At 40.3% G+C, this 14784-nt stretch overlaps 1 protein-coding gene across 1 annotated transcript in view; it reads right to left on the reverse strand.

Moving 5' to 3' along the window:
* ABCB1 (ATP binding cassette subfamily B member 1) overlaps positions 1-13193 on the reverse strand; it is a 72897-nt gene extending 59704 nt beyond the window's left edge. The window contains exons 1-3 of the mRNA XM_019508367.1: positions 13147-13193; positions 9949-10096; positions 6988-7060 (exon numbers count right to left, since the gene is read on the reverse strand). Coding sequence (XP_019363912.1) covers positions 6988-7060; positions 9949-10096; positions 13147-13167 — 242 coding nt within the window. The 5' untranslated portion in view covers positions 13168-13193. The remainder of the gene's footprint in view (positions 1-6987; positions 7061-9948; positions 10097-13146) is intronic.
* Positions 13194-14784: the final 1591 nt, after the last annotated feature.

Raw genomic sequence — 14784 nt, forward strand, 5'->3', positions numbered from 1 at the left:
TTCTCAAAATCAGCAATGAGTCCTGCCATAGTGTATTATAGATAAATGAAACAGTCTGTCAGTAGGCAAAGGAATTTCATTGAGGAGTTATGTATGTTGTGTTTTATTTATTGAAGATAATTTAACAAGTTTTAAAAAGGATAGAAAATGTATAAAATACTAAGCTGGGGGAAAACAGTTGCTTGGTTTTAAAACTCAACATTAAGCACTACAGTACTTGTTTTATGCCTCACCATGTACTGCCACCTTGACAAGGTGGAGAGGCATGCATATACCACTGATCCTTGTAGGGTCACCCATGAGGGTAAGGTCAAAGGTGAGGTATCAGACAAAGAGCAGTTCAATCTAGCACAACATAAAGACTTCAGTGGTGGAGCAGGTAGATGGAGAAAGCATACTTCTCAATGACTGCAAAGGCAAATGAAAGATGCAGTGGAAGAGTAATGCCAGTTGTCTTGCATCTCCTTGCCATTTGGACACAGGTTTCTCCTCTGCCACAAGCCATCCAGTTGTCAATGTGCAATGGTCTCCTTATGTAAATATCACATGTAAGCTTCTCCCCCTGGTCCAACATTATTATAATAACCAGTACCCATAACCTCTGCATAGTCCTGTGACAGTGGGTTGAAGTCCTGAGTCGTGGATCTACACACAGGCACCAGTTGTATGATGGTCACTTGACCTTTAGCATGGAACAGGAAGGTATTTTGGCAGCTGTTATTGTGACTGAGATTTTAGGATCCCTTCTGCTCACCTTGCATGGGAAGGGAGCTAGAACAGGTGCCCCAAAAATAGGCAATCTCACTTTACCTTACCAGACTGTATAGCCACTTTCAGGAGGATCATCAAATTGTGGTTGAAACACAAAAATGTCCTTTGCATCTTGGAATATATGGACCCTACTCGATGACCCAATCAGTGACAGATCTGAATGTAGAACAGCTATTGTCACTCAAGAACTTGCAGTACAACATCAATATTGTTGCTCTCAGCAAGACCAGACATGCAGACAAAAGCCATCTGTGGAAGGAGGGAGTGGCTATATGTTTTTCTGGAAAGGGAAACCTGCAAATGACCGGCAAATACATGGTGTTGGTTTTACCATTTAAGAAGCATATTGTCAGCTTAATACCCAAATTCCTTGTTGGCATTAACAAACACCTCATGACTCTGCCTCCACCTGACTAACAATTCATTTGCTACCATCATTAGTGCATATGCCCCAACACTGACAAGGAAGGACAGAGGGAACAGTTTTATGTTGACCTTGATGAAATCCTGACCATCATCCCAAAAGAGGACAAGATCACCCTCCTTGGATACTTCAACCTGAGAGTTGGCCAGGGCTTTAACATGTGGAGTGGGGGCACCATTGGGAAGGGAGGAGTAGCCGAGACCAACTCCAGTGGCCTCCTTTTACTCAGTAAATGTGCAGAGCACAACCTTGTCATTACTTGTCACACTGTCTGAAATTAGTATTAAGTACAGAACAACCTGGCAACACCCTGCTCAGAATAATGCCACCTCCTCAACTATGTTGTCATAAGACAGCATGATCAAAAAATAAGTCTATATCACATATGTCATGAGAGGAACTGATGACTGCTGGACTGATCATTGTTTAGTGAAATCAATCATGTCCATGAGGGTTGCACTGAAACATTGAAAGCAACCCAGATTACTCCAAAAACAGTACAATATCAAATACTTTCAGACCCCTAGACACCACGAAGCCTGCCAAACTCACAAATTTTAGGATTGAAAATGATGACACTTGTGTTCTGGAGCTTGCCAATCTCTCTCAAGAGACCATCCATGGGATTTACACAGAATCAACTGGCTTTATCACCCAACACCATCAGGACTGGTTTGACTACAACAATGCTGAGATAAAAGCCCTGCTCAGTCAGAAGATTGTCAAAACCATCCTAGGTCAGTCAGAAGCAAGGGACTTGTCAGTAGCTTAAAGTTGAAAACCAGAGGAAAATTAAAAAAATGAAAAACAAATAGTGGAAAGAAAAAGCAAAATAAATCCAAATATTAGTTGACAATTATGCCATGCAGAGCTTCTTTAGTGCAATTAAGGCTACATACAGACCAAGTTCTTGCAGACTTACCCTGCTTAGATCTGAAGACAGCAGTATGCTCCTTTAAAGACAACCAGTCCATCCTAACCACTGGAAGGAGCACTACCAACAGCTCCTGAACCAGGAATAGTCAGTGACTGATGAAACCTTCAAATCCATCCTGCAGCTTCCAATAAGGGAAGCACTTGCCAGTATATCAACTTCTGAAGTTGTCCACAAGGTGATGGAACAGATTAAGAACAACAAAGCATCTGGCCCTCATGGCATACCAGCTGAGATCTTCAAAGTTGGTGGGGAAACTGACCAACAAGCAGCACACACAGCTTCTTAAAATCTGGACCACTGAGGAAATTCCCACTAACCTACGGAATGCCAGTACTGTCACCATTTTTAAGCAGGGAGATCAGGCTGACTCAAAACTATTGAGGTACTACCCTCCTCTCCATCTCTGGGAAGATCCTTACTTGATTTCTGTTGAACCAACTGCTTCGTCTTGCTGAGAAAATCCTTCTCGAGTCTCTGTGGCTTCAGAACATCGAGAGACCCTGGACATAATCTTTTGTAGCCCAGTAGATCCAGGAAAATTGCTGAGAACAACACTGAGAACTATGTGGCCTTTACCAATTGAACCGAAGCCTTCGACTCTTGTGAACCCTGAGACTGTATGGAAGATCTTATCGAAGTTTGGCTGCTCAGGGAAATTTATCACCTTTCTAAGACTCCTTCATGACCATATGACTGCCTTCATCCTATGTAATAACTCAGTTATGGAGCCCTTTGCCATTCAAACTGGCATCAAGCAGGGTTTGAAAACAGAATTGTTGCAATCCATCTTTCTTGCAGTCATCTATACTCATTCATGACAGTCTGCCACATGGCACTGGCATCAAGTACAGGATGACAGGAATCTTAAATCTCTCCTGCCTCCATGCCAAAACCAAAGTTACGTTGGTCTTGATTGTGGAACTTCAGTATGCCAATAATTGTGCTGTTGCTCCTCATACTGAGGACCTACAAATAGCCCTTAACTGCTTCTCTTAAGCATACCAGTGCCTGGGACTGACCCTTAACATGGGAAAAACCAAAGGTGCTTCACCAGCCTGCTCCAGGCCAATCAACTCCCCTGGCAAAGGGGATCCTTATCAATGGACAGGAGCTGAAGAATGTTCAACACTTTTTGTACTTTGGCAGCCATTCCTCAGAGAAGGCCAACATAGATGAAGAGATTCAATATAGGATCCAATGTGCCAGCTCTGTCTTTGGGAGACTGTATCATCATGCGTTCAACGATGATGACAACAGGACTCAAACAAAGCTCCAATGTTATACGACGCTGGGGTAACCCAAATTCTTCTCTATGGCTTTGAAGCTTGGGTGACCTACAGGGACCACCTGAAAAATCTGGAATGCCTTCACCAGCTCTACCTCCAGAAGATCCTTGGTATAAAGGGGGAGGATCACTGCTCAAATGCCAGTGTCTTCACCAAATGAACACCACCAATATAGAAGCATTGATTATTCAACATTAGCTATAGCAGACTGGGCATTGTGCGCGCATGCCTCATGTACGTTTACCAAAACAACTGCTATACTCCCAACTCAGCCAAGGACAAAGGACACACGGGATCCAGAGGAAATACTTCAAGGACACCCTCAAAGTGAACATTAAGAAACTCACATCACAAATTGGGAAAGACTAACCCAGGATAGAGCTATATGGTGACACCTTGTGAGAGAATTAAATCTTTCTTTGAGGAAAACAGTCTCTCCCTGGAGGCAGAACAATAACAGAAATAGAAGGAAAGGAAACGACTGAGAAGTCTGTGGCCCAACCCTCCCTTTAACCACCTGTGGTTCTAGGATTGACCTTTTTAGTCATCAACGGACTCATTTACTACCCTTTACTTGACCCTGTGGGAAGTGATCATCCTTGACCATGAGGGATTGCCAATAACCACAGTTTGGGTTTTTTTTGACAAAACATAGAATAAATTTTAACTGTGAAATTCCTTACTGAACAAAAATATATTTTAAAAATCAATGGTGAAAGTTAACGAATTGCCTGCAACTAAACTATTCAGGAATAAATGCTTTGAAAAATAGCTGAATATTAGGCATACCTCTTTTATTTGACAAAAACAAACAAACAGTATTTATGATTATGTAGTCATTCATTTAATTTTGGTGTTAATTGATATTTCTGCTCCTGCAAATTATTTTTTATTACCACTTATTATTTGTACTGTTAGGTGTTGTCAGCAGCAACAGGGGCTCAAAACAAGGTCTCCTTTGAAAACTAACAAATGCACAGACTAAAGTTCCTACCTACATACATAAGGAAATTAAATCTTCTCCTGCATTCCTTTTAAAAATATTTTCCTGCAAGCACCATCTATATAAAATAAAGAAAACTTATAAAGGGAGTGCATTTAGTATTTAACAGGGATATAATTTTTAATATTTCTGATAGTATGTTGCTATTTGGGGACAAGCCCAGACATGCCTACTACTGCTAGTGGTGGTTGTCCATTTGAATATAATCTCTGAAAAATGTAATGACATGTGCGATGCCTGTGAAAAGATCAAAGTCTGTGCTGAAGAGATATGTCAACACTGTACACAGAACAAAATCTCCAGGTGGGGTGTTATGGGTGGCACCTGGAAAAGGAAGGAGGAGAAAAAAAGGCTTTGAAAGAAAACAGAAAAGCAGGGGTGGGGAAGAATTTGAAAGGGGAGAAAAACTGGAAAAATTGTGAAGAGCAGCAGGAAGAAGAAGAAATACAGCAAAAAATAGATGGAGAGAAGAAAATAAAAACATCTGGAGAAAAAGATTTCTTGCCTCTGTTCTTGAAGATGGTTTGTGCATGCATTTGTTCCACGGTATACATGTGTGTGTCCACTGCATTTGAACTGGAGACTTTTGCTGGTAGTGTCATTAGGAAGGGAGAATGTGTCCTATTGTGCCCTTGCAGGCAAGGCTAAGGCCATAAAAATGCATAATTGAAGTAATGGCAAGGGAGTTTGAGCGAAGTGTATATTACAGATGGCTGCTACCAAGGTGTAAGGGGAAAACAGTAATGGTGAGGTTATAGTGGGTGCCTGCTATAGACCACCAAGCCAGGAGAAGGAGGTGGACAAGGATTTTTTCAGACAATCCAGATTGCAGGATTTGGTGCTTATGGCAGACTTTTTACAGTCCAGCAAGTTCTTGGAATGTGGCGTTTGTTAAAAGTGGTTAAAAGATCAACCAAGAGGAAGCTTTTCTCCATTTACTGTTCACAAACAGGGAGGAATTGATCCACTAGAGGCAGGTTGGGTGGTAGTGATGATGAAATGGCAGAGGATCTTCAGGAAAGGAATAAAGGAGAGCAGTAGAATAAAGACACCAAACTTCCTAAAAGCAGAGTTTATCAAACGCAGAGAACCAGTGGGCTAGATCCCTCGGAAGCAAGTCTAGGGGAGGTGCATTGTCTGTTCAGAGCTGTCGCACATTTCCTCAAGTAAATGGAGCATCCTGGTGTCACCCTCCAAAATCATCCCCCTACATCTCCTGTTCCAACCTGCAGGCTGTTACAGGTGGCAAACGCAAGTGGCAACAAGGGTGGGAGGGGAAATGAGCAGCTTAGAGGATGGGAAAAATAGATAAGAGATTACTTGGAAAAGCTAGATGTTTTCAAGTCAGCAGTGCTGCATAAGATTTATTGTAGCATACTCAAGGAAATGAATGAGGTAATTGTGGAGCCATTCACTATTCTGTTTGAGGTCAGGTAAGGTCCTGGATGAGTAGAAAAGGGTAAATGTTGTGCCCATCATTAAGAAAGGGAAGAAGGATCAAGGGAATTACAGACCAATCAATCTGACTTTGATACCCATAAAAACATGGAAAATGTCATCTAGGAATCTATTTCTAAACACCTGAAGTATAACACAATGGTCAGGAATAGTTAACAGGATTTGTCAAAAGCAAGTCATGATAGACCAACCTGATTTCATTCTATGAAAAGGTGATGTGGATGGGGACAAATAAAATAATCCAAAGCTAAATCGCTGAAAACCAGGAAATACAAAATTAAAGTACATACCACCTGTGCTTGTATTGGAAGAAATGATCAGAGGTAAAGGAAAAGATGCTAGGAGGGCTAAGGCCATAACTGGGAAGCACTAACTAAAGGAGGGATAGGGAGGGAGTAAAATGGAGATTATAACATAAATTAGTCTTGATGGACAAGATGTTCTGGAAGGGCATGAGATATCACTGGACAAGTGTAACTCTATTACTGATATTTTTCACTATTGAACTTTAAGGAACTAGTGGATAATAGCCATTGACACTTTACAACATAAAATTCCCCCTCATTTAAGTTCTGGCCATTTTAATGGTACATTTACAAAGACAGGCAATAAAAAGAAGGGCAATAAGAAGAAAGAAAGGAAATAATAACATTTTGGATAAACATGTTATTGCAGGCACAGATGGTCTTTTGTAGGGGTGAGAGAATGGGAGATACCAGCATGGTGAGGAAGGGGAGAACAAAGGTGCATACAACCTGATATGGGTAGGCAAAAAGAGTCCTAGCTATTAGGGAAATTGGTAGTGAGCTGCGGGGACTCCATGCAACAGAAGAGAGTAGGAGGGTAGTGTCCACAGACTTTGCTCAGGGAAGAATAGAGAAATGGAAGACTTCTCCAGCAGTGTGCAATGAGTGCAGCCTAACAAATGAACAAAGGGTGCAGCCCTCTCATGATGTGTAGAAGTTTGACTGACGTTCATTTAGGTCCTAGCTAAATGTTTATTTCATTGTTTTAAACACAGTTATTTTTAGGAAAAGGATGGTTTGAACATCCTGTATCACAGTTTAAAAGAAAACCAGTCATGGAGATAACTAAAAAAGCTTAATACTTAGTCATGTCTTCCTCCAGGTTCTTATATCTAGAGTAATTCCCTGCAGAAATATTTCCCAAAGAAGAATTCCCTGAAAGAAATATAGAAGGGGAAAAAACCCATTAAATACTTCTCAATAAAGCACATTTTAATAACTTCATTCAATAAACTGCTAATTCCCCAAGGTGCTCAGCATACCCTGACAGGTTTTAAATAGCATAGGCTCCAATTGACTTCAGTGAGAGTCAAAGGTGTACAACATTTTTTAAGTTTATGGTGGTAGGTTAAACATTCAGAATTTTATCTCTAGTATAAGTGGTAGTAAAAATATAATACTAAACTCTGTTTTTAGTTACCCAAGAACTACAGTTTAATTTAGATCAAAATATTGCTTGTCATGTGAAGAATGCGCATTATTTTTAACAAGAATTAAATATACTTACATGGCTCTTTTCATTCGGAAATGAAGCAAAGCATTTTATAAATAGAAGCCCAAATACTGCATAAATACTCCAGAAATCTATCTGAGGACAGTGACAGTGGTGGTGGTGGCTAGACCCATTCTAGTTAATGAAGACTAGCTAGTCACTTAACACTAAGGTAGAATGTAATTTTAAATTTTCATGTGCAGACAAGCTCTTTGTCTTAGCACTTCACACCTGATCATAAAAATGTATTGGATGTGTGTTCCCTGTAAACACTTTATACAATTCCATGAGGGAAAAAGAACCCCAAGTTTTATATCAGAGGCCTTCATATCATAATGAAGAAAGAAAGCTTATAACAAACACAGTGCTAGAGTTTGGATACATGAACAGGTTACAGCAAGATAAACTAGGGAATAAATTCACTATGGGTGCAGACAGAATTACAGCTCCAAGGTTTAACCTGTGATTCATAGAAATTGCCGTGACTTAATCCCATCCCTCTGCTTCAACAGATGTTAGCTATTGGATCAGGAGGGTGGAGGATTAGCTCCAATCTGCATCTTCCCCTGGCTTCTCCCTACCCTCCTGCCCACCCCCAGCTCTGTTGCTGCCTCTGGATGGGGTGCGGGGGGAGGCAGGGAAAGCAGGGGAGAGATATTTGGGGATTTTTTCAGCCCCACTCGCATAGGGGGTGGGGGTTGATTGGAGCCCCCCTGAGGTGAAAGGCTCCAATCCACCACCCCATCCCCACTCTAGTGGGGCTGAGAGAACCCCTGAAGGGACATTCCTCCCGTGCCTTCTTCCTTTCCCCTCCAGAGATGGTAGTTGCAGCTCCCTGTGCTGCAGGCAAAGCAGACAGAAATTAAGTCACTCCAATTAGGAGTTGCTTCATTTGAACCCTCTTACAGTGAGAGTTGATTTGCTGTGCCAGAAGAGGGTCTGCAGCCATGCTCTTCTGTTTGGGCACAGCTTCAGAGCAGTTTCAAGGGACTGATTATGCAACAAATGTCGCTTCTGTCTGTACCGTGTCATCTACTTGGCAGGCAATGTGGTATCTGCTGTATCTCATACTATATTTGAAGTAGCGTATCCCTAATGAAAATGATGTGACCTACCTCTCATTTAGATGAGGCAAGAGCTTATAAATAGAAAGTTACCTCAAGGTATGGACGCATACATTTGGAGCCTTTTTAAAGTGGTAGGGGAACATTTGCTTTGAACTGCACAGCTGCTGTAGGTTACAATAGCTACATGTAGACAAGCCAGGAACAATACAAATGTACCAAAAAAATCAGGGCTGTTCTGATGCATTCCTGGTGCCCTTTGAACAGTCCCAGGACTGTTAAAAGGGCATTGGGAATTGATGATGCTGCTTGAGCACCCCTGAGTCCCAGAGCTGCTCAAGTGGCTGCAGAAATCATTGCCACTGCTTGACCAACCTTGGAAGTCCTGGGGCTGCTCAAGCAACCATGGCAGCAGCATCCTTGCAGATTGGACTGACAACTCATCAGTGGATAGCTTATCAGGGAGCCAGGTACTCTCCCTCCTTTCTTCACCTTTGGCAGAGGAGAGGGAGGATGGAGAATTGTTGGATTTGTCTGAGGGACCCCCATCATACAACTTGTAACTAAACAGGCGTTACAGGTGGTGCTAGAAAACAGTGAAGTTTCTTTTTAAAGACCTAATAGTTTGCGGCAGAATCTTAGTACTTTTCCACCACAAACTGCTTGAATGCCTATACATTGGGGATTTTTTTGGCAAGGATAAATTTTTTGCAACAGATGTGTAACACCTGTCCATACCCTCAACATAGCTGATGTGTTCTAAGTTCTCATCCTACTTTATCTTACTGTAACACATTCAGGTGTCTTTATTCTGATTTTTTTTTTCTTATGATAGTAGAGGTATGCTATACAGAACTGGACTTCAGATTGAAAACTTTTCTTTATAGCACTATAGAAATGTATATCACTGCATACATTTAAAAAAACATATAATAAATAGTGCTTGAGTATCATACCTGCCTGGTTTTCTATGACAAAATATGGCTTTTAATATATGCTTCATATTAATAGTTGTTTTGTCATTCATACTGCCTTTTTTGAGGTATTAGATATGCATTTTGCATGTTCTTCTTCCATATAACAAGTGTCTTCATTTTACAACTTTTTTCATCCACTTCTCTCTTTAATCCCATAATCAACAGCTCACAACATTTTTATTCTGTGGCACTTAAAAGGCAACACCAATTCTGCAGAAATCATGCCATTGAAAGGGGTGTTTTTTAATATCTTAGGAACTGTAGTTGAGGAACTTTACTTGGATAGAAACTTTGAAAAGGGGCAAAAATAATCTTTGGTATATCTGAACTGTAGTCACTGGACCAGGAATGAACTTGGTTTATCAGTAGGAGTGAACTGACTGTTTGGGATACAATACCCTGACGTGAAAGAGAAATTCTGGCTTTTACTTTTATTTTAATGTATCCAGTTGTTCTCTCAATACAAGCTAAATTCAAACATCACCAACTAAAGAGCAGAAGATTTCTTACCTGGATCTAATTCAATTCCTGGATTAATAAAATTATCTGTCATGTCTCCAAAGACTATCATCATGAGTGGGAGACTGATGCCATGAAGGATTGCCATGACAGTGCCTAGTCCCATTAGTAATTTATCCAACCAATCTGAATACCGAAACTGAAAATGGAAAAAGAAGCAAAAGCTGATTTTCTTTTTAATTAATTGCTTTAAAAAATATTATCACCATTAAAAATTCAAAGAGATTACAAAAAGTAAAGAAAAGTTTTCATATCACTTTAACCATGTTACTCTAGACATGATATGAACCCTTAATTACTGGTATAACTGTGTCCATTCTAAAGAAGTTGCACCACTTAAACTCTTACCAATTTCTAAACATAGAAATTACTATTGTACTACAACAGCAGTACAAAACCATTTGTAAATTGTCTGTTGCATATTTTACCTTATGAATTCCCAAAGACAAACTTCAGTGTGATTTTTTTTTTTTGAGAAGTAGAGCCACTAATGCATTTCACTGTACAAATCATGCCCATGTTCTGGTGTTTGCAAGGCTGCTGGAGTAAAGGAAATCTTTCTATTGACATCAGTGGACTTTGGGTCAGATGCTACATGTGATTTAGAGTAGCATTTTTTCATCCCAAAAGTGGGTCACAAGACTATATGAAAGGGTTGCAAACAAACTTTAAAAATGGATCAACAAACTTTAAAAATGGATTCTCCTTTAAAGGAGAAAAACATACATGGGGAACTATGGCTTTTCCCTTGAAGGCTGGCAGAGTTCCAGCCTGTGAGGGCCTGCTTGGGGGCCCCCCATGTCCCACTTACCCACCCCCTGCCCCAGACACTGAGGGGCTAGGGCCTGGCGGCAGTTTGGTTGAGTGTGAGGGTCACTGGGCTGGGACTGGCCATTGATATTTACAGATGGGTCCTGGTACAAAAAAGGTTGAGAAGCACTGATTTAGAGCACTATGTATGATTCAGCATTCTAAGATACTGGCTTTAACATTTAGTGTAACAACACTGTGTTAATTGATATTGTACTGGTATAAAGCTTTTTCAATAAATTAAAAAAAAAAGTTATTTCAGCACTTGAGGCTGAAATTTTATTAACATAATAGCATATGCTATATTAAGATTACATTGTCTAACTGAAACGAACATGACTGTGTATTAGGATTATTGATTGGGATTGATTTTATTGGCCCTGTTCATTGTACCAGGACGTTGGGCACTCAGAATAATACTAAGTAGTGGAACTCAGTTCTATATTGCACTCAATGTTCAAAACAGAAAAGTAACTTTTGTTTTAATATGTTTTGGAGTCATTTTTCAAAAAGTAAAATTTGGTCCATATTTTGCAATATTCAGCAAAACCCTCTTTCTGGCTATTATATACCATACCCATCATTGTGCCATTCAAACTCCTACTGTTAATCAATTATATTGTTTAAACCATTTAAAAATAATTATTACAATTATATTGAAATAATGTAAGAACTGATGCAAACACATAAAAACAAGCTAATCCAAAGTGAAAGATGAAATCATGTTTTTATCTGAAATCCCTAACTTGGTGAGTGAACTCACTTCACTTTTTTTCATTTAATCGCCTAGTAAATATATACTGTGGTTTACACAGAAGAATGGGGATCACATAAAACTGTGCAAGTGTTTGTGAATTTTATAACCTGCCTACTGAAAAGAAATATGACAATGCTGTAAACTTCCCTTTGAATTAATGCTATTGTTCACTGGGTGCCAACACTTGTTACTCTTGAAGGAGAACTTAAATAGCAGTCATTAATATTATATACCATGATGTTATGTCTCACTATACGCTTAAGGACATATGAATGAGCTAAATGCAGTTTATGATCTTGTTTTCTTTCAAGGTAGCTGTTTAAAAAATTCTGACTAATGTTTTTCTAAACTTATACCAAAACAAAAAAAGCGGAGACTAAAAAATGTTGGCACTGTTCTTAATCCAGTATTGCTGTATTGGTAACGCCTACTAGCAGAGTTCAATGCAGCTTATATTATAAAACTAATGTTTACTGACAGTGTAACTTATTTTACTTGCGAACACGGTATAAGCTAAACCAAAAGTGCCTTTATGCTGATGTAACTGTGCCTACACTAGGGCTTTTAATCGTAGAAAAAGACTGCAAAATATTACACCACTGATTCACATTGCCATATTGGCAAAAGTTTCTTATGTAGACCTAGCCTTAAAAGTTCTGCCACGCTATACCAGTATGAGCTTATACACCAACATAACGTGTAGTGGTTAAACACAGTAGTAACGAAATGAAAAAACAAGGCATCTTTTACCAAAATAACTGCATTCTATATTAAGGATTTTGACAAAATAATTGTCAGCAAATTCTTGTGGCTTTCTCAGGGTTGACTGTTTTGCTAATAGGTTATACAGTGGATTTGTATAGGTTGGTTAGGATAGGAATGATCCTGCCTCAGGCAGGGTATTGGCCTAGATGACCTCCGGAGGTCCCTTCCAGGCTTTCTTCTCTCTGATTCTGTATTTCTCTATATCCATAAATATAATTGTAACTGGCAGAGTTATGTCAGTAAAACTTGGGTCCAAGCCAGATTTGCCAGTGTAGATGTTAGCTAGGCATAGGGTGGGATATAAGCTCTGATAGATGTAACTATCTCTAATATAACCCCTTGTTATAGATGCAGATAATTATCCTGGGAATAGACCTTAATGTAAACCAAGTTATACGAGCAAAACTGCATTTTTTTCATATGTAACTTGTTTTGCCTGAGAAGGTGGGCAGGGCTGGATAAGCTACACTGGCAAAAGCGGCCTCCCTTCTAATTATACCATTTTTCTATGTCTTCATCTACATTACGAAGTTCTGCCAGCATAGGGGTGTAAAAAGACCCTTCTTACCCTGACACAGCTCTTCTAACAAACCCTTGTATCGATGCAGTTCCACCAGCAGTCCTTGACTAGCAGAGCTCTAAGGACAGAGAAGGTTTTTGGGTATATGTGATAGCTTTTATTAGACCAACTAAATATTTGGAAAATTGTTCTTTGCAAGCTTTTGGGCACAAACACCCTTCTTCAGGCATAGGAAGAAGCATTCCTAGCATGGAAAAGGCCATGCAAATCTGTTGGAAAATTGATTTAGCAGTGTTTTGTGTTTTATATCATGAAACTTGAATAGAACAGCTCTTACCATTGTTAATGGGCTGACCATATCTGGTTTCTTTGGGCTCTTCTTGTCGCTGCTGAAAATGCATGATTTTTAATTATTTTAATAAAATATATAATGAGCCAAACATATCAACACAGTTGTTCTTCATCTGAAAGGAAATTAAGATTTTTTTTTGGCCTGTCTTTCAGATTACATAAACTCTGAAACACTTGTTCTATACTTAGTTTTGCAGGTATCTCAGTGTCGTTGGGAATCTGGGATCCAAATAAATTGGACACCTCACCAACATAACTATAGTACCAGTAGTGCCAGTGTAAAGATATTTTTTCCAGCAAAATAATCTTTTCTTGCATTCAGGAACCTGATACAATCTCTACCAACAAAAGAAAATTTTTGTTGGTGTGAGCTTCATCTAACATAGGAGTTTAGTGATACATATATGCTAACAAACTCTTCCTAGCGTAGATAAGGCTGACACGCAGCTTTGGTAATGTTTTGAAATATATGAACTTGACAGGACAATATATCTTGAAATCTTACTGGTCTGCGTACCCAAGCCTGGGGCTTTCTGTTCCTTTAAGGAAGAAGCAGCCTAGGGAGGGAGCTCTGCAAACCAGGCAGGGTGCAGGGGGTGCAGGCAGTGTCCTGACAGGAGGAGGGCAGGGCCCTGGGAAGGTAGAAGTCTGAGGCGGGGGCTAGCAAGCTAGTTTCTCCCTGGCAGCCACAGGGGGAACAGCTCCTGGCAGCTGGGCCCCTGAAGGGACTGTGCTGCTGTGTATGGATCCCCAGTAAGGCACTAGCAGCTTGCTGGGAGATGAGGTCCCACCTCCCAGCCCTGGGCTATTCTAGCTGTGCAGTGAGGGAATGTCTTCCTCTTAAAGGGGCAGAGGGCTGCTTCCCCTTCTGGGTTTTATGGTATAGCCTGGGGACGTATGGTTTGTTAGTTTTATACCAGTGGTTTTGGTTGGGACAGTAAAGGCAATATATGGAGGTCCCATTAGTGCCTATGGGGCATGTGGTTGCCTTGAGCCCTGCCAGGGAGTGGGCAGAGTGAGGCCGCAGAGGCAGATGGGCCTGGGAGGGGCACAAGCAGATAGGGGCCGGGGGCCCAGTGCCCAAAAGGGCCAAACAAGAGCTGGTGCCTCAAAACCAGGTCCGATACAGTTGGCCTGTGCTAGAGTAAACAAGGCACTCCCCTCTCCCCCCTCCTACTTCCAACCCCCCAACCACTTGTACCATTTCCTGATTGTGTTAATCCCAGGTGAGGTTGTATACAAAGCCTTTTCTAATGTATTTGAGGACTTTACATGTGTTTGTGACACAGGAGGCTGAGTTGAGACATATGCAACTTTCTACTTAGCTTACAGAATGCTTTTTTTTTTTTTACCAGAGTGCACAGTTTTGTGAAACAGAGTTAAGGAGTATACAGTAGTTGGTACTTATGCTATAAGGGCTGATCTTTGACCCTGTTTTTCACCCCAACTAAAGCCATTTTCCTAAGTTAAGATTTCAGCATATGTGCCTTAGCTGCCCATTGTCAACTACAACTTCAGCTCTAGTACTATTTTAGTTTTTCCTTAGTGTAGTGGATATAACTAGTACATCTTCATGGTAAGAATAAGGAGCAGAATGATAACGTTTTTTTTTCTCATTCCCGCT

Source organism: Gavialis gangeticus, unplaced genomic scaffold (assembly GCF_001723915.1).
Source record: "Gavialis gangeticus isolate Ggan-Ray unplaced genomic scaffold, GavGan_comp1, whole genome shotgun sequence".
In the NCBI taxonomy this organism is placed as follows: Eukaryota; Metazoa; Chordata; order Crocodylia; family Gavialidae; genus Gavialis; species Gavialis gangeticus.